A 22,599-nucleotide genomic window follows, 5' to 3' on the forward strand; every position below is an offset into this window, starting at 1 on the left:
AATATTATGTTTTAAATGCCATGGGCCACTAAATATGATCATACTTATGCAAGGGACCCTAATCCTAAAATTTACTGTAAAAATAATAATATACATTTGTGTAAAACATTATTTCGAAAAGTTTTTTTCCTACTCACGTTAATGCTGTTTCATTGATTTTATTTTATTTTAATACTTTTCAGGCTTCATTTTAATTATTTTAATTTTTAAGTTAAGTCTATTTTTACATTCCTTCACTGTTTTTTCCTAAACTTCCAAAACACAGAGCGGAACGTTGATTCGCACACAGTTCCTACGCGGATCCTATTTGTGTAACACGCGACAGAAGAGAGCTCATCAGCATGGTTGTCTCATGGTACAGTTATATGTATTCTTATTAGTAATTTTTTTTAAGTAATATATTTTTACAGAGCGATAGATATATATTTTCCACATATATATATTTAGTATTTTCCGCGTTACCATGAATGTCACGGGTCTGCGTTGTCGCTAGAAAGCTTTAAAATAATGTAAACATCTGAAGAAATTAATTATTGCAAGTGAGTTCGTGCTCGGTGTGGTGTAATATAGAAAAAAGCTTAGTGCTTTATTATTTATTAGCTTAATTTGATAAAAACCTTAAGATGTCTGAAGTTAAGCTGAAGAAACATGTCGAAAATATTCATATTAATGGTCAATCCAAAAATAATAAAAAACAGAAACATGACAACAATAAAAAGACGTTCTTCTACGATACAAAAACACTTGTAAAGAAGAAAACGAAACCAGCAACTGTAAAGAGAAACATTACACCCCCGACAAAAGTGGAAGAGTATTCGTGCAACTGGAAGAAGTTACTGCAGGTCAGAATTATTTACCATGGTAAAATCATATTTAATTCCTAAATTAGTAATTCTGAATGAGACATATGATGTTTTTACATGTGTGTGTGTAGACTATTGCTGCAAATCCAGAGAAGAAGAATGAAGACACAAAACAGGCAAAAGATGCAAACGTTAAAGGAAAGCAGCTTCAGAAGACGCTGTCAGTTTCCAAAGACTCTCATACACTTCACTTGAAAAAACCTGCACGGACCATTAGAACTGCTTCTGAGACATCTGCAAGAGTAGAGAGAGATGGAGACCAACAGAACGGAAACAACCCCACCAGACACAAGCAGTTCAAAGCAGAGAAGAGTAAAAGAAAGGATGAAAAAGAGAAACCGGTGAACAAAAGGAAGAAAGTAGAGGAGGTGGAGAAGAAAACAGCAGAGTATGTGTGCAATTTAATGCTGTTTCGTTTCATATGACTGTCCTGTGGACATTTGTTTCTGCCATGGAATAAAAAAAGAAGAAGAAGAAAGATAATTGCATTACTTATATCTCACAATTAAAAAAAAAATTCTTACGGTTTTGAGTTTGTATAACGCAACTCACAATTTTTATCAGAAATGTGAAATAGAAAGTCTGGATTGTGAGATGTAAACTCTCAATTGAAAAAAAAAATCATAATTGTGAGGTAAAAAGTTGCAATAACCTTTTTTTTGTGGCAGAAAGAAAAAAGTTAAAGAATTGCAAGATGTTCAGAATTCAGAAAAAAGACAGAATTTCAAGACACAAAGTAAGATATAAAAAAAACTTTAACCCCCAAAATCTGATTATCTTTGTGCTAGGGGGACCTCCTAAAATTGAAAAAAGTCAGCAATATTTATATTCAGTGTTATTTATATTAATTTATACAGGGAAAACATTTTTTATTTTACATTTGGAAATATTTATTCTTTGCATTAAATTATGAAGTATTTTTCCATGCACTATAGTACTGTTTTTGTTAGATTTATTTATTTCAATCCAATTCTTTATTTCAAATATTTTAAAAAGAGTCAAAATTGTAAAATGTAAACTCATCTGAGAAAAAAAATCAGCGAGACTTGCGAGACGTAAACTCAAGATTCTGGAAAAAAGTCAAAATTGTAAGAGAAACTCAGAAATCGAAATTTTGAGACGTAAATCGCAATTATTCAGAAAAAGGTGTAAATTGTGAAATAAAGCTGCAAAAACATTTTTCATTTATTTATTTAAATTTCCTGGTATATTGGATCTTCCATACTGTCCTCTTTAAACACGGTTTCCTCTTAGGCCTGATCTCTGGTTTGATGACGTGGACCCTGATGACATCGAGGCCACCTTAGGGCCCGAGGCTGCAGACATCGTACGAAAACGTAGCGGGATGCTGAAGTCCAGCGCACAAGTCGTAGAGCAAGTGCTGGTGAAAGAGCACGCGTTTGAGGGGTGAGACACCTGCAGCTCTCTGGCTAGTCATGGGGTTTTGAAGGGAAGTGATGTAATCTTATGGCTGATTTCAGATTGACCCGTGCTGTCGCTATGGACTGTGAGATGGTGGGTGTTGGGTGTGATGGGGAGGACAGCATTCTAGCACGAGTCTCCATCGTCAACCACTTTGGGAAATGCATCTACGATAAATACGTCAAGCCCACGGAAAAGGTTACGGACTACAGGACGACTGTTAGTGGAATCAGACCAGCGGACATCGAAAACGGTCAGGACCCCTCATAATTGTCTCTATTGCATTTGAAAAATACTACAAATTTGATGAAATGGTTGTTTGTATAGAATAGTGCTGTCAAACGATTAATCGCATTCAAAATAAAAGTTTTCGTTTAAATAATATATGTGTGTGTACTGCATAGATATATAAATGCACACATTTAGAAAATATCAACATGTATTTACATGTCTATGTTTATATTCATGTAATTTAATTTATATACAAATATATTTAATATATAAACATAACATATTTTTCTTAAATATATACATGCATGTGTGTCTATTTATATATACCTAATAAATATACACTGGACACACACATATATTATGTAAACAAACACTTTTGTTTTGGATGCAATTGATCGCAATTAATCATTTGACAGCACAAGTATAGAATAAGAATGGAGTAAGAAATAAGTATTTCTCACAATTTTATGTGTATATCATGCCATTTTGAGTTTACGTCTCGGATTTTTCTAAAAATTGCATCGAAACACTATTTTGACTATTTCACATAATTCAGAATTTATATCTTGCAAGTCTGAGTTAATATCTCGCAATTGTGTTTGACAATTCTGCCTCTGTTCCTCACTGTTTTGAGTTAACTTCACAGTTTTTGGCTTTTTTTCTCAGAATTGCAGGTTTATATCACGATTCTGACTGTATTTCTCACTATTTTGAATTTATAACTCTCAGTTATGAGTTAACATCTCACCATTCAGTCGTTTATCTCAAAATTGAGCATTTATAACAATTCAACAGGCTTCTGCATGTATGAGATTCTTAATTGTTCTTCATGTGATTAACAGGTGAGGACATTAAGACAGTCCAGAAAGAAGTGGCTCAGATTCTGGAAGGAAGAATATTAGTGGGACACGCCATTCACAATGACTTAAAGGTACAGTACACACAAAACGGGCCGTTGTCACGCTCGCATCGTTCCAGGTCTATATGCTTTTTCTGTGGAAAACAAATACCAAGAAGGCACCAAACTAGGCTTTATTACAGCATACGGGATTGGAATGGCTTGAGAGCGACTAATGATGATATTTTCAGATGAGGTATTCCTTTAACGAACTGTCAGATTTCTTTTAAATACCATTTTTTGTCATATTCATAGATTTTGCTGCTGGATCATCCCAAGAAAATGATCCGAGACACACAGAAATACAAGCCATTTAGGCAGAGAGTAAAGGTATGAAACACAGTTTGCCAGTAACTTCAAAAATCAGTATTATTTATAAATAAATAAATATTGCAAATTTTAATTGCCAATGTCTCCCCTCGTCTTCTTCCTCAGAGCGCACGTCCTGCATTGCGGATTTTATGCAAAGAGATTCTGAATGTTAAAGTCCAGCAGGGTGAACATTCTTCTGTAAGTCTCTCTTCAACATCTAAGAAAAAACACTCATCTATAGTACATTCAGTATTTCAGAGTGCATGGCTTGATCTTTTCCCATGTAGTACAAGATAAGGAATTAAAGCATAGACTAGCATTCAGACATTTGGGATTTCGAATGTTTTTGAAAGGTGTTTCTTTTGCACATTAAGATTAATGTGTTTTTTTGACCAAAAATGCAGTAAAATATATTACAATTCAAATTAAGTGATTTCTATTTGAATATATTTTAAAATGTAATTGTAAAATTTTAATATGCTGATGAATATTTTGTTACATAAATGTCTTTGCTGTCACTGTTGATCGGTTTAATGTTGTGTGTGCATCACAGGTTCAGGACGCTCAGGCCACTATGAGGCTGTACACTCTGGTGAAGAAGCAGTGGGAGGTGGATCTTAAAGCGGCCCGCGCCGGTCAATATAAGAAGAGCCCACGAAAACCCAAAACTCCTAAAAACCAGAGCAAATTATTTTCAATCGGCCAATAAAAAAAAACTCATTGCAAAAGACTATAGACTGAAACATGGATCTGTGCAGGGAACTGTTTTATCAACATAAAGTAACACTGTCTTCAGTTACGGTATGATGAACTGTGTTTAATATTCCTGTCTGAATGTATCTTGAATTGTATCTTCTGTTATTTGAGGAATGAGAGCATCAGACCGTTTAGATTATCAGTGTTATATTGAGCTCATTTATACAGAGTAATGTAAATGTATATTTTGATGTAACTATTATTGGAGAATTTCAGTTTTCTATCTGAATTGCTATTAAAGACCCCACAAGTGATGTGCACAAGGTGTTGATTTCTCACATCGAATTACACAAATAATGGCATTGAAATATAATTAAATCTTAAAAGATTTATACCACAGGGTCTTTAAAAATAGTAGTTAAATCATACTTTAGACATCAGATGTTTCTTACACAGAAACAGAACAAGAAAGTGAGGAGGACAGAGACAAGTGTCTTTATTTAACAAATTTACCTTCTTTTTTTTTGCACATCATCAAAGTCAAATCAGTTACATCTCTATTATAGGTCAGTGGATCCACACAAAAACACAGAGCGACAAGATCACTGCTAAACAGCTAATACTTCATTCTACAATACATCTAGATGGACATTAAATCTGAGCTGGTTTGTGTGCTGGTGGACACCGTGTTATTATTGGAGATCATTTAACCCGCTGAACATTCATGCAAAACACTTTAAAATTTGTGAAAAGTTTGGTGAAAGTATTTCATGAAAGAATATGGGCATCTAAAAGGATGGATCTCACAAACACCCAGATAACATTTATATGGAAGCCCGATTCTGGCATGATAAAAAAAGGTAATTTCTACTTTTTAATCTAACAATTAAATTCAAAACTTTTCTAAAATTCTGAGAATTTTTTATTAATTTATTAAATTATATATATATTTTTCTCAGAACTGAGATATAAGCTTGCAGTTCTGAAGAAAAATACTTTTTTTCCTTGCAATGCCAAGTTTATGTCTCACAATTGTTTCTTTTTTTTTCTGCCACAGAATAAAAAAATAAATAAAGGTGACTTATTTTCTTGCAATTGCAACTATTTTTCAAAAATATATAACTGCAAGTTTACATCTTATAATTCCATCAAATTCTGATACAAACCTGCAAAAAATGTTTGACTGGGAAAAAAAAGATGATTAAAAAAAACGCAATTACCATTTTTATCTTTTCATTCTGTAGTGAAAATGGGCTTCCATATATTTTATCCTAAAACTAAAAGAAAAAAAGAGAAAAATTCCTCTTGCATTTTTAAAATGCATTTTCATTTCTGCATTGTAACATGATGACAATTAAGCAATTACATTTTAACCTTTCAAACATGTTACTTTGAGATTTATTTAAATTCTCATTGCTTTAGTCCTGTAACATAATGGTTGCATTTAAATCTAAATAAACTAAATTATATAAATCAACATTTTATTTGAATAAATGGGATTCATTGTCATGGAAAAAAAAAGATTTGAAGGTGAAATACAATCTAGACATCCTTGACCAATTTCATAAAATTCACCCTTTAAAGACAAAAGACAGTAAGAGTGTAAACACTACGGTTAGAGCATGACCTCTGACCTCCAAACTAAAGTTATTTTTTTTTATCTTGTAGTATGTACCTTTGGCTTTTATACTTTCCACTGTCAGTGTTGAGACTGGCTCAGATAGATGCAGAAACAAGCAAACAACACACGCAGTCGTTTCTTATTCCAGAAAAGAAGCCCTTCTTCAGTGCAGCGAGAGACGCATGGCTTGAGAGGAAAGACAGAGATACACGCAAGTCCCTAAAGACGGAAGGTAAACCGCTTAAAACGCACCTCATCGTTCAGAAACAGGATATGAAAGTGAGGCTGTGAGGGACTGAAGTACAGCACGTTCAATGGATTGAACTGTTGTTTAACAACAGACCCAACATTCAGCTTAAACCTTTGAGTCCCTCACAGCCTTGTTTTGGTGTCTTATCTGACTTAACGTCTATGGAAAGAGCGCAGATCAGACTCTCAAAGACACGCTTTTTAAGAAAGTGACAGCGAGGTTTTAAAGCAGCGCATAGCTAAAGTACATTCCTCCGTTTCTTACGAACACCAAACATGCTGCAGCAAAGGATTCTGGGTAAAGGCCAGTTAGCAGAGGCACAAAAACGCACAAACACACTTTGTTATAATCCCTGCGATTTCCAAAACACGTTTTTTTTTACCATGCCTACACAAAACAAGCTTTTACAAGATTCAGAAATGTTCAGAACAAAGAATTCTGGGACAAATCCCAATGGCCAAAAGTTCCAATTCCCTGCGCTGGTGTTGAGGCGGTTTGATACGAGAGACGGAGACAGTCGCTGAAGTTAATGCATTCATTTGCACTCCAGCTTTGGGTTAACAAACTAAAATACGTCAGCAAAAATTAGATTAAAATGAAATAAAACAACTGTGCATGATAGCGCAATTGAAAAAAATACACATAAAACCCATTTTATTTAATAAATCCTACATAAAACTGATTTGTGCTGACTGACTCACACTGTCAGAGGTCAAAGGTTACACTGTAACGTTACGTGAAGGGGAAAAAGAGAGGGAAGGACGCAGCGGAGGTAGAGGAGGTTCACGGCACTGAACCGTCTGTCGTTCCTGTCAGTTTCTCTTCGTCGCCCTGTTTTTGGTGCTGCAACCGAGCGTAGCTCACCGCATCACCTCTGAAACACAGAAAGCACACACTCCTCCATCATTTAGTCAATAATGGCTGAATACATCATGAAGAGTTACTCGGTGAAGAAATGATTTATTTTGTGTGCAAGTAAATGCTAACTTCTTTCCAAGGGATGCGAGTCCGTACAGCACTCCTGTAGCGAAAGCGATGGCGTTACCAAACAGAGTAGTGATGGAGAAGCTCAGAAAGATGGGAAACAGTGCCATCCTGAGAGACAAAGTGAAATCTGTGTGAATTCTGATCAAATTCTATACTAGTGGTTGCACTGATATTGCACAGTGGTTGCACTGATATTTGCATTCCAATTAATGGACATGGAAAGTTACACTTGTTACTCCAGAAATTTCTCCTATTAGTCAAAAACGGCTCAGTGGATGATTTAGATTTTATAGTTATAAAAAAACACTTTTTGTTTTGCAGTAAATATTATTTCCACAGTAGCACTGATTATCCAGTGAAGGGAAGAGCTCACCCGCAGTAAAACAGGGCTTTCTGCCAGGGCTTCAGACGGTCTGCACGCGCCGCTATAGCATTGGCAAACTCTACGAACTGACAGCAGAAGGGCACCTCACACAGGAACAACACAATCGCCGTCAACCTGCGGGAATCAAGAGATAGTTCCTCTTCTGACTGGCTTATATACATGGCTTGATGAACACTGGGAACTGAAATGTGTGTTCTTACACCATCCAAACTCCAGCCGCGATGTTCAACGGATTCACAGTCACACAGTTCCAGACGCCCATCGTTGCACATGCTAAAAAAATTAAAAACAAATACAGAAGTGCATGGTTTTAGAAAATAACATCTATATTTATCATCTAAATAAAAACACTGTGATCAGTGGTAAATATATATATATATACTGTTATTATGCTCCTCAAAATGATCAAATGTCAACCAAATATTTTCCGTATATCCCAGGGTTTAACAAGCTAATAACTTATTAAATCATTATAAATAATAATGATTAAAATAAATAATTTTAAAATATTAAATGTGGTCCAGGAGTGCTAAGCATTCATGGAAATCGAAAAACATAACCCCTAAAACAACAATATAGAAATATATTAATAATATAAAATTCCAACCAAACGAATAAATAAATAACTCTGATGAATATAAATGAGTTACTTTTTAAATTATTAATGTAAAATAATATATCATTTGATTTAAAGTAAGTTTATTAGTGATAAGATTAAGCAGCTATGATATATTCTATACGTGTTGTAGAGAATCTGTTCAAACACACAGGACGGAGCAGCTGGCTTCGATGAGCAGCTGCTTCTGTCATCTGTGTCTCAGTGTATGTAGAAGAGAACAGAGAACTATTGATGCTGACTGACACACACACACACACACAGTACTGCTGGCACAAGTGTGTGTGTGTTCAGATCTAGTGCAAGCTTCGTCTTTGTGTCTAATGAATAATACAAAATAGAATAATACAGCAGGAATTAAGTGTATCCGCCTACAGCCAAATCAATCAATATCAGAATACAGCCAAAGACCCACAAAACCGGTTTTCAAAAAGTTTATAGTACTGTTTTTTTTTACTACTTTTACATCTTAAAAAAAAAAAAGGGATCATGTACAATTTTAACATAAATGTTACCCTTTCATGCATTGTACCAAATTTTCTTTCATAGTCCCTGTTAGATTGATCCTTAAAAATAAAAAATGGCACGTCATGCCGAAAAGGTTGCTGATCCCTGCTATATATATATATATATTTTTTTTTTTATCTTGTAATTTTAAAAACATATAATAAAAGTAAAATGTAAATAAAAATATTATTATTATTATGAATACTTAAATAAAAAAAATCAAACAGTACTATGAGTAGAAAAACTATATAAAATACATATAAAAGAATGTAAATCGCTAACAAAAAAAAAAAGAGACATGAGCAAGAGAAGAGAAGGAGTGTTAACATGACAGTGTCTACAAAAAAGAGCTCATACAAACCACTCCGGCATCTCACAGTGAGTTTACACCTCAAACCTCAGCATATTTACCAGTAAATGATGTATTAAAGCACTTAAATCACTTCATACAAACTCATTTATTTCACTTTAATACATACAGTGATATTGAAGGATTACTGTATTTCACATACCAATGCATTTGGTTCTCCAAGTATAACCCTACGGTATAACCCTGGAACCATAACTACTTCACGACAGAGTTTCTACAGGTTTTCTATGAGAGTCTCTGTCTGAAGGTGCGATTGATTGTCGATGTCTTTATTCAAAACAGTGATCTCACTGAGTGTACTGATTAACAGAGAAGGACAACATAATCATGGTTTGCCTAGCATATGCTGGTCTATATGATATAGTGATTGATAATAATATGGTTCACCTATATTATATCATGCAGGGCTCAGTGGAAAAGGTTTGAGAAAATCTGTCTAAAAAATAAACCAAATAAATATATGTTTGATTAAAATAAATTATATATATATATATATATATATATATATATATATATATATATATATATATATATATATATATATATATATATATATATATATATTTAAATAAATGAGTTGGAGTAAAATAATAAATAGATGGATTAAAATGAAAATACTGTGTAATTTGTTTAAAATAAATAAAAATAATTTAACTTTTATTAAAATAAAATATGTCTGATTAAAATACAAAAAAATATGTTTTAAGTTAAAATAAATCGAAAAAAACATTATATATATATATATATATATGTGTATATATATATATATATATATATATGTGTATATATATATATATGTATATATATATATATATATATGTGTATATATATATATATGTATATATGTATATATATATATATATATATGTATATATGTATATATATATATATATATATATATATATATATATATATATATATATATATATATATATATATATATATATATATATATATATATATATAATTTGATAATAAATACTGCTGTATAATGTTTTACAAATATCTGTAATATTTTTTTTGCCATATAAATTGGATCTTTATACATAGAAAGCTGGCTTTTAAATTTAAGATTTTAGAAGGGCCCCCTTGCATAAAGATGATTATATTTGGGGGTCCATGACATCTAAAAGATTGAAAATCCCTATTGTACAGCTTTGCTTCTAAGGAAGTGATGTCACTAAGAACATCCTGACATCATCTTTTCATAATGTGATTTGCTGTAGTCATATGTAGTCAAGTCCAGCACATGCCACGTGATTGTGTTGGGTGTAAGACAGTATCGTTGTTGGGAAGGTTTCAGATGCCATCACACAGGGGCACAGCTGTCTTTCAGGAAACACATGGCTGATGCTGTTATTCTGCATTAAACAGCCATATGGCCACAATCACGGATGATACTTACATATACCACCCAAGACACCGGCCAGTTTGCAGATCCAGCGGTACCACCAAGACATCCCATCGTCGTCTGTGGCTGTTTTGGTTGGGACTGTCGCCTCTTCTGAGCTCATTTTCCAGAGTTAAATTATTCAGACTCCCGGTGTGCTGCAGTACCAGCGGCGGCCTGAGGGCGTCGCTTTTTCCCCGTCGAGGACAATGGCTGGAACGGGTAGCTGACTGTAATGTCAGCCTAATAAACAAATCGCATTATAAAGTTATCAACCAATCTGCAGCCGGAAATATCACTGCAAAAAAACTGAATTGTAAAATCGTCTTGGATAAAAAAAAACAATGCTGTAAGGAGGACGCCGCTGCTCTTATTGTGGTGTGCAGAAGGCTGCAAAATATAATCCAAACCTCTCAGGATCGCTGTCGAATTTTGGCTTCTTGAAAAAAATTGTCGTTTAAAAAAGTGTCGCTGAAACGGTGTGTTCAGAGTCGGTGTAATGTCAGTTTAATTTAGTAACGCTACAGCTTTTGCTTCTCTTGTCTTGGAGGTTCACTTGTCTGCTTTGTATTGTGGGTGGAGCCTATAATGCGTCTGCGCACAAGGAGCTTCAGGAGCGTCAGCTGCATCAACATTTGCGTGCAGTCAGGACTTTAGCGTTCAGAAAACTAGTGTAGGGTAAAGAAGTACAGTTACGTGTTTAAAAGTGTTTGCCATCATAACTTTAATACAGTCTAATAATACTACTAATACTTTAATACAGACTACGTCTGCTATTATTACTATTTATTATATTATTATTAGCCTACTACTATTACTACTTGTACTATTATGAGATTGAGTCACAACCAAACTGTTAAAGAAAGGGGGAAAAACATTATATCCCGTCTGTTGTATAATATTATTGTTCTCTGATTAAAAATATGTATAAAAATAAACAAGAACATTTTAAATGCATATATTTTAATAATATTAATAAATAACTGAAATACTTATAATTAATAATTATAATTATATTATAATAATATAAAATAAATAATTAATTAAAATAAATAATATTTCAAGAAAATAAGATAATTTAAATCAATCAATCTAATAATACAGTAGTGAGTAAAAATAATACATGTAATTTTATAAAACTAATTATCTTTCAAATAATATTTTACACATATTTAGAATATACATTTTTTCACAGCATAAATTGGGTATTTTTTTGTTGGACACACACACACACACACACACACACACACACATATATTTAAAAAATCATAATTTTTAATAAAAATTTGTAATAAAAACTGGGGTCCAGGAGTTTTCATGAAAAACAGTGTAACAGTAACAGTGTTACAAAATAATAGTAATAAAACGATATTAAAATATAATAAATAATATAATTAAAATATAATAATAATTAAATATAAAATATTATATAAATAAATTATATATTTTAATGATTCATATAAAAATAGTATATCGACTGATTTACATTTGAGGAAAAAAATAAGTACTTTTAAACAATTAAAATGAAACATTTACTAAAAAGATTAAATATTTTATTTGTTTATTTGCATTTCATGTGACCAGAGAACTGTGAATATGCAAATGTTTTGTACAATTATTGAAATATTAACAAAATGTATAAATATAAAATATCTATCTATCTATCTATCTATCTATCTATCTATCTATCTATCTATCTATCTATCTATCTATCTATCTATTCGAAAAAAGGCTTACCTCAGCGATTCGAAACATCGCGAGATTTTGTGGTTTGGCGTTAACACAGATCTCCAAAACATAAGTCAGCATTCCGCCTGGATTTACTCAAACGTGACGTGATTTACAGATCCACAAATCTCATTATAGAACGCACAGCTGCGGTGGGAAGTTTGTGGCCAGGTGTCTCTGCGCTCCACGAAACTGAACCGGCCTGACAGAAGAAGATGAGCTTCTTATTGTGAGTTTGATAGTATGATTAGAACATTGTTTCTAGATAACAACCAGTTTACTGCTTTAGCACGTCTTGCTTAAGAGCTTTTGGACCGAATCGACTTCGGTTCTGCGCGTGCAGATAGTTAAATGTGTCAGTATTTCAACCTGACAGCTGTGTTAAAATATGCAGTTTTTCACGCAAATGCCTCGGCATCGAGATCAGCCCAGTTCTGGCACATTTGTACCGTTTTCTTGGCTCTGTGGGCTGGAAGGAGGGCAGGTCTTATGTAATGCATGTTTGTTTGACAGTGTGCGGTTAAAAAAGCACGTTATGTGTCTTGTCACTTTGTATCTGAGGTCAGAGAGTTGCATTGTGTCCAAAGCCTGTGATGCATCCAGAGCTGGAAAACATCTGAACTTTGGCTGTACTGAATGCTGTGCTGCTGATGAAATTGCAATAGTTACCAGGCACTGCATGATGTTGCATCTGTCATGATGAATATATTATCTTATGTTTCTCATGTTACCCAAAATGCTGTTTATTTCAGTTTAACATTCTCGCATCTTTCTAATCAGATCATTTTGGGAGGGAACAGGGTGTATTTGCTTTCTCTGTAATTACTTTAAAGAAAATGTTTACATCCTACAAGAGGAAGAGAGGGAGGAAATCTCAAATGCAGAACATTTCTCAATCTGCTTCTGTAATCCTGAAATCTTGGGAAGAGTTTATTGTTATGATGGATCTGAAATTGAATTTACTGATAAGGTTGTCTAGCACCATCAGAGAAGCCTGTCATAAGAAAACCGGCCTCCTAAAAACAGCTGAGAATGATTTCATTTGGAAACTGTTGTGAAGCGCTTGTGATGTTCACTGGAAGCATGCGATTTTGGAGAAGTGAAGAACAAACACAGACATGTGATGTCATCGCAATTGTGATGTCTTAACATTTGAATAGAAAAAAAATGTGTGAATGGTTTTGAGTGACGTGTGTTTCTTTGATGGGAACCGGATCAACTGCATGTCTGTGTTGATGTACTAATGTGAAAATGTACTACTCAGCCTCAGGACATTCAAGATGTGGATGAGTTTGTTTCTTCATCAGATTTGGAGAAATGTAGCATTTCATCACTTGTTCACCAGTGGATCGTCTGCAGTGAATGGGTGCCGTCAGAATGAGAGTCCAAACAGCTGATAAAAGCAGAACAATAATCCACACCACTCCAGTCTATCAATTAGTGTCTTGTGAAGCCCAAAGCTGCATGATTTAAGAAACAAATCCATCATCCAGGCATTTTCATATTTAACCCTTTGCTTCAGGTTAAAATATGAGTCATCCATAATATCGTTTGTTGTCTCAAAAGTTGTCTTGTCTGAATCAGGAGAGAAATATGCACAGTTTTGAATCAATATATTAGTGGATTTTGATGTGAGAGGGCATCAATTATTTTTTATGAATTATAGGCTTAAAATGCCTTGATGGAGTTGTTTCTTACATACACACAGCCTTTCACTTCACAAGACATGATGGACTGGAGTGGTGTGGATTATTGTGATGTTTTTATCAGATGTTTGGACTCTCATTCTGACGGCACCCATTCACTGCAGAGGATCCACTGGTGAGCAAGTGATGCAATGCTACATTTCTCCAAATCTGATGAAGAAACAAACTCCTCTACATCTTGGATGACGTGAGGGCGGGTAAAATTTCAGCAAATTAGAATTTTTGAGTGAATTTTCCCTGTTAAGTGGCTTTTTTTGTTCCATCCCCTCCAGCGGGAATCGCTCATCTAAGACGTTTAAGCCGAAGAAGAGTATTCCAGAAGGTTCTCATCAGTATGAGCTGCTTAAACACGCCGAAGCCACGCTGGGCAGCGGGAACCTGCGGATGGCCGTCATGCTTCCTGACGGAGAAGATCTGAATGAATGGGTGGCCGTCAACAGTAAGAGTGACATTGTATTTATGAATTATCCTCACAACTTCCTATAAAATTAAAATGACTATTATTATAAAACAAACGATTTAAGACTTTTTGTCTGTATATTTAGAAATGGCACTACTTTTCTAACTAACTAGAAGTTCTGATTTGAATATAATGAAGTTAAATGTTTCTTTTTGGTTGTTTCTGCAGCAGTGGACTTCTTTAACCAGATTAACATGCTGTATGGCACGGTCACAGATTTCTGCTCAGAGGAAAGCTGTCCGCTGATGTCTGCAGGACCGAAGTGAGTGTGTTTGAACAGTGAGGAATGAATGATGGATTCTCTGTGTGTCTCTGCATCACTCATCTCTTTTCCTTTAGATATGAGTATCATTGGGCAGATGGGACCAACATTAAGAAGCCTATTAAGTGTTCAGCTCCCAAATATATTGATTATCTGATGACGTGGGTTCAAGACCAGCTGGATGACGAGACCCTGTTTCCTTCTAAAATAGGTACTGATGCAGAGATATTTTAGTTTCATTTATATACTATTGTAGTTTTTATTAAATAAGGTGTCATTTTTCATATTTTTTTTATTGCAATATATTTTTAATAATGTTCGTAAAAATAATCATTTTTAATTATAATCAAGTTAAACTCAATGAAAATGAGAAATGTTGCCTTTAAAGCAAGCTAAAATATAATAAGTTTGAAGTGATTTCAGTTCATGTTTGTTTTATTTTAAGTAACAAAAATGTTTTTTTTTTTATGGTTTTAAATTTAATTAGTTTGGTTACACATGTTAGCAGAGCAATGCTGATCTTAACCGTAAATATTGTGAAATTTTGCTGTAAATATATAACTCAACACAATTTTTTGTTATATGTGAGCTTGACCATATGTGACCCAACAAAGCACAAAACCAGTCTCAAGTCACTGGGGTATATTTGTAAAAATAGCCAAAAATACATTGAGTGGGTCAAAATTATTGATTTTTCTTTTATGCCAAAAATAATTAGGACATTAAGTAAAAATCATGTTCCTTGAAAATATTTTTTAAATTTCCCACTGTAAATATATAAAATTGTATTTTTTTTTATTAATAATATGCATTGCTAAGAACTTCATTTAGACAACTTTAAAGGTGATTTTCTTCATATAGTTTTGGCACCCTCAGATTCAAGATTTCCAAATAGTTGTATCTCAGTCAAATATCACTTTCATTTTCATATTGTTTAATCCTAATAAACCACACATTTTTAGCTTTTAGATGATATATAAATTAAAAATGGACTCTTATGACTCTTATGGTTTTGTGGTCTAGGGTCACACACACACACACACACAGTATATATATATATATATATATATATATATATGTGTGTGTGTCTATAATAGCAGGTCTTGTGGTATTTAGCTCCATCTGTCTCACCTGTCCAGGTGTCCCCTTCCCCAAGAACTTCATGTCTGTGGCCAAAACCATCCTGAAGCGTTTGTTCAGAGTTTATGCTCATATATATCATCAACACTTTGACGCGGTCATGCAGCTTCAGGAGGAAGCTCACCTCAACACGTCTTTCAAACACTTCATCATCTTTGTACAGGTGCTGTCACCTCTTTATACTTAAATATGAACATCTCTGCACAAGTCCCTTAAACATGGGCTTAATGGGCTTACAGTTTTTATTATATGGCGGCATTATATGTGTGTATTGACTGACTGTTTTACAAAAACTTCAGCTGAAAATTCAGCTTTGCATCACAGGAATAAATTATTTTTAACATTACATTAAAAAAAAATACTGATTTCTAATATTTCACAATATTAACGTTTTTCCTGTATTTTGAATAAAAAAACACAGCCTTAATGAGCATAAGAGACTTTTCGGAAACATAAAACATTCTAACCAATTCCAAACTTCTGAACTGCATTAGTTTTGTTGTTTCTGAATTTGAAAGAAATGCTGCTTATTTTGTCTGTTTTCAGGAGTTTAACTTGATCGACCGTAAGGAGCTGGCTCCTCTTCAAGAGCTCATTGAGAAACTCACTACAAAAGACAGATAAACTGAGAAAAACAGTGATCCTGCTCTCTCTTCTGACTCTCCCGTCTGTCTTTAGCTTTGTGCAGATGATTTGATCCCCACAGCACTGCTAGGCGAAGTGAAGGAACATTAAAATACTAATATTTCTAAACTAATCAAACCCGGCATTTTTTCTGGCATTTAATGACAACATGATGCCTGGATCTGAAGTCCTTCACATTAGTTTGGTCACTGTAAGAGAGGGATGTTTAATGAATGAGAACTGAACTGCAGACTGCAGTGATTCGGTTTGGTGTCTGTGTTGAAGCAGAGAATATGTGATTGGCTTTCTTTGACTTGTGTGAATTGAGCGTATGATTCTTCATTGCTGTAATGCTGACAGTAAAAACATGGAGTTAAGGGACTAAACTTCCTATGCAATAATGATCTTACTTGTCCTCACTGATGTTAATAGGCAAAATTGTTTGAAGTTCATATCAGAGCTTGTTTTTTCCTTATATATTTCGCTTTTAATATGTCACTATTAAGGTTTCGTATACAAAAAAATGAAGTGTGCTTGCTGGAATTGCTACTTTGTTGGCCCACATTGCTGATGAGAAGCATTAACCTTGACTTGGCTGTGCGTCAAAGAGACTAAAAGAAAAGCTCAGAGTCTGATTAGCCAAAGCTGTTTTAAGTTTTTTATTTTTTCTTAAAGCATTGAATTAATGCAACTGGGTTGCCAAATGTTTCTTAAATATTTAACCTGTTTACTTATTTAAGCATTTCAGTGGTACCCATTTGAAATATACCTGTTCATATATGGGCAGTACAGTACTGAATATTCAGTATGTTGATGAATTCAGCTTTATGTGTTGGTTGTATTACTTTATGGTTATAAATGTTCAGCATTTGGTTCTTAAGTGAATGACTGTGGGCTTTTCTTCTCTTCTTCCATTCTTAATCTCTCTTCTTCTGTTAACTCTTTTAAAGTGGTCTTAAAAAAATCCTGATTTAGATTCCTTTTTTTTCATGAAGGTATAGTTTTACTGCTAATGGTTTGGAGTATGCCATTGCGTAAAAGTGAATATCAGACAGACATGAAGTATTTATAGAGCATTTTTGTCACTGAAATGAATATATTTTCCTGAACTGTAAAATAATTAGGGCAGATTAGATATTTAAATACATGTATACGATTTCCTGATACTGTTAAATTTTACATTACTAAAACAATATCACTAACTGATGTTGTTTTTGCTGTACATAGAGCAAATAAAACCTTTTAAATAAAACATTTTATTTGTGATTTTCTTGTAATGCTTGTGCATGTTTTATATTTATATTATATTTTCTGAACGTGTGTGTAATATGAAACAACTGTTTAGAGGTAAAGTTAAAAAAAAATTAATCGAGCGGTGTTATCGTGCCTGTAATGCACGTGCGGTTTGAGAGCAGCTGTTTCCGGTGGGAGGAGCTTGAAGTTTAAGCGCCAGAATTTAATGTCCCGCCTGTTTCTCTGTTAACAGACTGTAACTCTACCGAGTGTTATTGTACATTTCTGCAATATTGCGTGAAGATAAAATGTCTCCCACAGCCAAAAGAGCCTGTCCCAGTCCTCTCAACGACAGCCTGGATAAAAGACTGAAACGCATCTCCATTGAAGGCAACATTGGTGAGACGTTATTTTTGTTGTTTTTTTTTGTCAGTACTGTAAGCATATGTCATTATTGGAAATAGCCACTAAATGCCGCGAATCTATTTTTATAAGGTTAAAATTACTTTTCATTGTGAATTCTGATTTTACGATTACGTTAATGTACTTACGTTTATGAAAAAAAAAATATTTATTAACATATATAAAGTTAACAACTTACAGACTTAGACCTTGACGAACATTTCCTGTTATGAATGCGATATATATATATATATATATATGTTTGTATATGGCACATATTCGTGTTTATGCATGTTCTAACTATTGAAAACTTTTAATTTTTGCATTTATAAAAAATAGTATTAGAATAGAGCAGAAGTTGGGTTGTGAATATTCGTAAAACATCTCATATCCGGCCAAACAGCGATTTCCTGCCCTTTTTTTTAGAGGTTATTTGACAATTGTGGAAGAAATCTCTATCGTTTGTTCTTGCATTATTTCTTGACGTGTTTAAATGTGTTTTTATCTCATATTGTCCTGTTCTAGCTGCGGGTAAATCCACTTTTGTTCGCCTGCTGGAGGAGTATGATCGAGAATGGGAGGTAGTACCGGAACCCATCGCCAGGTGGTGCAATGTACAAACTCACCACAACGAGCACGAGGTACAGTCAAAAATACTGTAAACATACACATTTTATATTGTAATATAAAATATAATCCTTTAAGTCTGCCCAAAATCTATTAAAAAAAATTCACTCAAAGCATATGTGCTATTAGAGAACAAAATGTTTAAACCAAGTGGCATTTATTTTAAAGAAAATTAGCACAAATACACTTTTCAAGTAAATAATAGTTTTCGTTAAAAGTAATTCCCAGAATGGTTAATTTCTGAGTGCAGATGGCACTTGTTTGTTTTTTTGTATCTGCACTGACATTCAGACACAAGTATCAATATTTTTGTGGTCACTGTACGTTACGTGTTTACTGTATTGTCTGAGTATGATAAGCAGGCCTGTAATCCAGCGCAGCGATGGAAACGGCTCTGGCAAACACTCTCGTCCTCCTGGGAATTAACAGATGGTTTAGTCCTGAACAGCTGAGGACTCAACCAAAACAGAGCTGCTACTTCACACAATTACTACTGATAAATATAGTGTTCGATCAATTAAACCGTGATGAAGTTCGTGTTTCCTGCGGGAGAGACCTTGTCTTTCTTTTAAATGTGTCAAGAGGCTGGTCTTTATATCTGTGACTCACAGTAGACATGAATGGCATTTGACCCACTGCTGAGGTCTCAATTAAACCTATAAAAGCACGTTCGTTTTCTAAATGTCAATGTCCTCTTGCTTTCTGTGAAGCAGACTAATCACACTTTAAAAGATTAATAGAATATCTATTTCTGTTTTGGTGTATTTATATTAAGAGTTTAACAGTCCTTGCATGATGCAAACTATTGCATCAGTGTTGTTTTATATTTTTAAGATGCTATTAAAACGTTTTGTTAATATTTTGAATTATTAAAAAAAAATTATATAGTTTTTAATAATTTTTATGTTAGTTTTATTAAGTCAAGTTAAACTAAGTCAATGAGAAATGTTGCTTTGGCAACTAGCATGATATAAAATTTCAAAGTTTTTGTTTATAAATGTTTTTAATTGTATTTAAAGTAGCCAATTTTTTTATAATAATAATGCTGTATTGCATTTAAAATAAGATTAAAATCCGGGTGTGTAATTTAATTGCATCATGTTGATCAGTATTGGATGTTTAATCTTTAAAAACAGGAATAATTTAATAATATATAATTTATGCATACAAACCATTAATAATTAGAATATAAAATAAACAAAATATATCAATATTTTTGTGTGTATGTGTATATATATATATATATATATATATGTGTATGTGTGTGTGTGTGCACAATGTATATTTATTATGTGTATATAAATGCACACGTATATATTTCAGATTTTAAAAAAAAAAAAAAAATATATATATATATATATATATATATATATATAAAATATATTTATGTGTGTGTGTGTTAATTATATGAATATAAATATAGACATGTAAATACATCAAATATTTTCAAAATATATGCTGTATTTTGTGTGTATTTATATATACACAGAACACACATATATTATGCAAACAAAAACTTATTTTGGATTCGATTAATCATTTGACTGCACTAATATATATATATATATATATATATATATATATATATATATATCGAAAATTAGAAAAGTAAAAAATAAAAAAATTAAATTAAATGATCAATATTTGTATATATTCATATAAATGCATGAGTATGTATGTAATTATCCAACTAAGTTTTGTCTAAAATTTTACAAAAATATGAGGTGTATGTGTTCACTCAGGAACTGAGCACCTCTCAGAAGAGCGGAGGAAACGTGCTGCAGATGATGTACGAGAAGCCCGAGCGCTGGGCCTACACCTTCCAGAGCTACGCCTGCATGAGCCGCATCCGCTCGCAGATCAGATCCACCAACGGAAAACTGCGAGAGGCTGAGAATCCGGTGCAGTTCTTCGAACGATCCGTGTACAGCGACAGGTAGACTGCACCTGCTATTCACAGCCGTTATCAAAGAGCTCGTTTCATTGATGAAGGGATTGTTATATAACTCCTATTATGTCGAATAAATAGAAATATCAACTAATCGGCTTATTTTAATCACTCTGATTGTTGTGTTGCAGGTACATCTTTGCCTCTAACCTCTATGAAAGTGAGTGTGTGAATGAAACCGAGTGGGCGATCTATCAGGACTGGCACAGCTGGCTGCATAAGCAGTTTGGGAAGCACATTGAGCTGGACGGCATCATTTACCTGCGGGCAAAACCAGAAGTATGAACGCACAGCCAGATGAGGCCTTTAAAGTGGTTCTGCTGTGCAGAGAAAGAGTAAATGAGGAGATTTTGTGTTTCAGAGGTGTTTGGAGCGACTGCATTTGAGAGGAAGAGACGAGGAACAGGGAATTCCACTGGAATATCTGGAGAAACTCCACTATAAACATGAGAGCTGGTTACAGCACAGGACTATGAGGTAACACACACACACACACACACACACAACAAATGACTCCTCACTCATTTAAGGTACTAAAGTATCACTATGTTTGGTATCGTTGTGGGGGATAAAATTATGTAAATTAATATACATTTTTATAAATTATAACAAATGTATTATTAAATGTTTATTAATTGTATTTATTTATAAACAATGGGGTCATATGTATTTACTTTTTAAGGATGTAAAATGTAGCAAGATGATACAAAAATATTTGTATATTGTTTAATCTTTTTATTTATTAATTTTAGTGCTGTCAAACTATATTAATTGTGATTAAATGCATCCAAAATACAGGGTTTTTTTTTGTTAACATGAAAGTGATATTTGTGTATACTGTGTTTGACAGCACTAATTAATTTACACATTTTTATATTAACTTTTCTGGATGTAAAAAAGTTTATACAAAATTATTATAAAAATACATTATTAAAGTTATATTAATATGTATGCATTAGTGTGAGTTTGTGTGTATATTTATATTATATATATTATTATACATTTAATGTATGTATTTAAAATAAAATAAGATAAAAATACACCCTTAAATTTATATATATATATATTATATATAACTTATTTTTTAAGAATATAGAATCTAGCAAGATAAATGTAATATAAATATATATATATATTTGTTTTTTTTGTAGTTAATTGTATATTACAAATTGTGTGCAGTATGGAGTTTGATTATCTGAATGAAGTGCCGGTTCTTACCCTGGATGTCAATGATGATTTTAAAGACAGCAAGATCAAGTGTGCTGATATGATTGAGAAGGTATGACACACACAGTAAAATAAAAAGTGAAAATCCTGTCATTTTTCTTATCCTCATTATGTTTGATGATTCTTAGAATGACTGGGGGGTGAGTAAATGATGAATTTACATTTTTGCTTTTTGCAAGTTAATCTAGCATATAACCCAGAGCATGTGATGAGTGAAAGTCTGAGTGATATTTGTCCAATGTAACGGAAGTCAAGTTGCATCTTATGATGTGAAAACCGTTTGGATTTAAAAGGTGATTCTATTTAATTTTTTTTCCCCTAGGTGAAGGAATTTCTGAGCACCCTGTGATTACGATGAGAAAAAGGGTCATGTTGGCCAAATAATCTAACATTGTGGGGTGGTGTTTGTGTGTGTGTATTTTTATTTTTCAACATTTTTGAAACCATTAAATTTTGTGTGAAACAATTGTGTTCAATTAGCACTTATCAGTGTTTTTGTTATTTAAATTTACTTTTCTACTTCATTAAATAATAAAAACAATAACAATTAATAATCACCTTTTATTTCTTTTAAAGAACAAATAAGTCTTCTGCTCACCAAGGCTCCATTTTATTTGATCATAAATACATTAAAATCAGTAATATTGTGAAAAAAAATTACATTTTAAATTATATTCAAATAGAAAACAGAAAT

The 22,599-nt window shown here is 33.1% G+C and overlaps 4 protein-coding genes across 5 annotated transcripts; 3 read left to right on the forward strand and 1 right to left on the reverse strand.

Moving 5' to 3' along the window:
• The first annotated feature begins 286 nt into the window (after positions 1 to 286).
• On the forward strand, positions 287 to 4,731 carry LOC132116963 (RNA exonuclease 4-like). Its single transcript, XM_059525886.1, has 8 exons — positions 287 to 842; positions 935 to 1,251; positions 2,118 to 2,270; positions 2,345 to 2,538; positions 3,359 to 3,447; positions 3,670 to 3,744; positions 3,850 to 3,924; positions 4,280 to 4,731. Exons 1-8 carry the CDS (start codon positions 624 to 626, stop codon positions 4,433 to 4,435), a joined length of 1,278 nt encoding a protein of 425 aa, XP_059381869.1. The 5' UTR covers positions 287 to 623; the 3' UTR covers positions 4,436 to 4,731.
• A 2,149-nt stretch (positions 4,732 to 6,880) lies between these two features.
• cacfd1 (calcium channel flower domain containing 1) lies at positions 6,881 to 11,133 on the reverse strand. Of its 2 annotated transcripts, XM_059525509.1 has the most exons (6): positions 10,959 to 11,133; positions 10,564 to 10,791; positions 7,866 to 7,938; positions 7,654 to 7,779; positions 7,281 to 7,388; positions 6,881 to 7,167 (listed from the first exon to the last, which is right to left on the reverse strand). In XM_059525509.1, the coding sequence occupies exons 2-6, from the start codon at positions 10,670 to 10,672 to the stop codon at positions 7,077 to 7,079; spliced, it is 507 nt and encodes a 168-aa protein (XP_059381492.1). In that variant the 5' UTR covers positions 10,673 to 10,791; positions 10,959 to 11,133; the 3' UTR covers positions 6,881 to 7,076. The 2 variants fall into 2 exon arrangements, with proteins under 2 accessions (XP_059381492.1, XP_059381491.1); XM_059525508.1 differs by lacking the exon at positions 10,959 to 11,133 and having other exon boundaries at positions 10,564 to 10,904.
• A 1,235-nt stretch (positions 11,134 to 12,368) lies between these two features.
• On the forward strand, positions 12,369 to 17,764 carry mob1bb (MOB kinase activator 1Bb). The gene is given in 7 exon segments (XM_059525877.1): positions 12,369 to 12,505; positions 14,255 to 14,532; positions 14,614 to 14,704; positions 14,782 to 14,915; positions 15,844 to 16,007; positions 16,391 to 17,297; positions 17,444 to 17,764. Coding segments are annotated over 6 exon segments (759 nt in total). The 5' UTR covers positions 12,369 to 12,491; the 3' UTR covers positions 16,469 to 17,297; positions 17,444 to 17,764.
• Positions 17,765 to 17,879: 115 nt separating this feature from the next.
• On the forward strand, positions 17,880 to 22,365 carry LOC132116957 (deoxycytidine kinase-like). Its single transcript, XM_059525875.1, has 7 exons — positions 17,880 to 18,100; positions 18,629 to 18,744; positions 20,473 to 20,666; positions 20,810 to 20,957; positions 21,040 to 21,155; positions 21,858 to 21,957; positions 22,228 to 22,365. The coding sequence occupies exons 1-7, from the start codon at positions 18,010 to 18,012 to the stop codon at positions 22,252 to 22,254; spliced, it is 792 nt and encodes a 263-aa protein (XP_059381858.1). The 5' UTR covers positions 17,880 to 18,009; the 3' UTR covers positions 22,255 to 22,365.
• Positions 22,366 to 22,599: the final 234 nt, after the last annotated feature.

Source organism: Carassius carassius, chromosome 36 (assembly GCF_963082965.1).
Source record: "Carassius carassius chromosome 36, fCarCar2.1, whole genome shotgun sequence".
Lineage (NCBI taxonomy): Eukaryota > Metazoa > Chordata > Actinopteri > Cypriniformes > Cyprinidae > Carassius > Carassius carassius.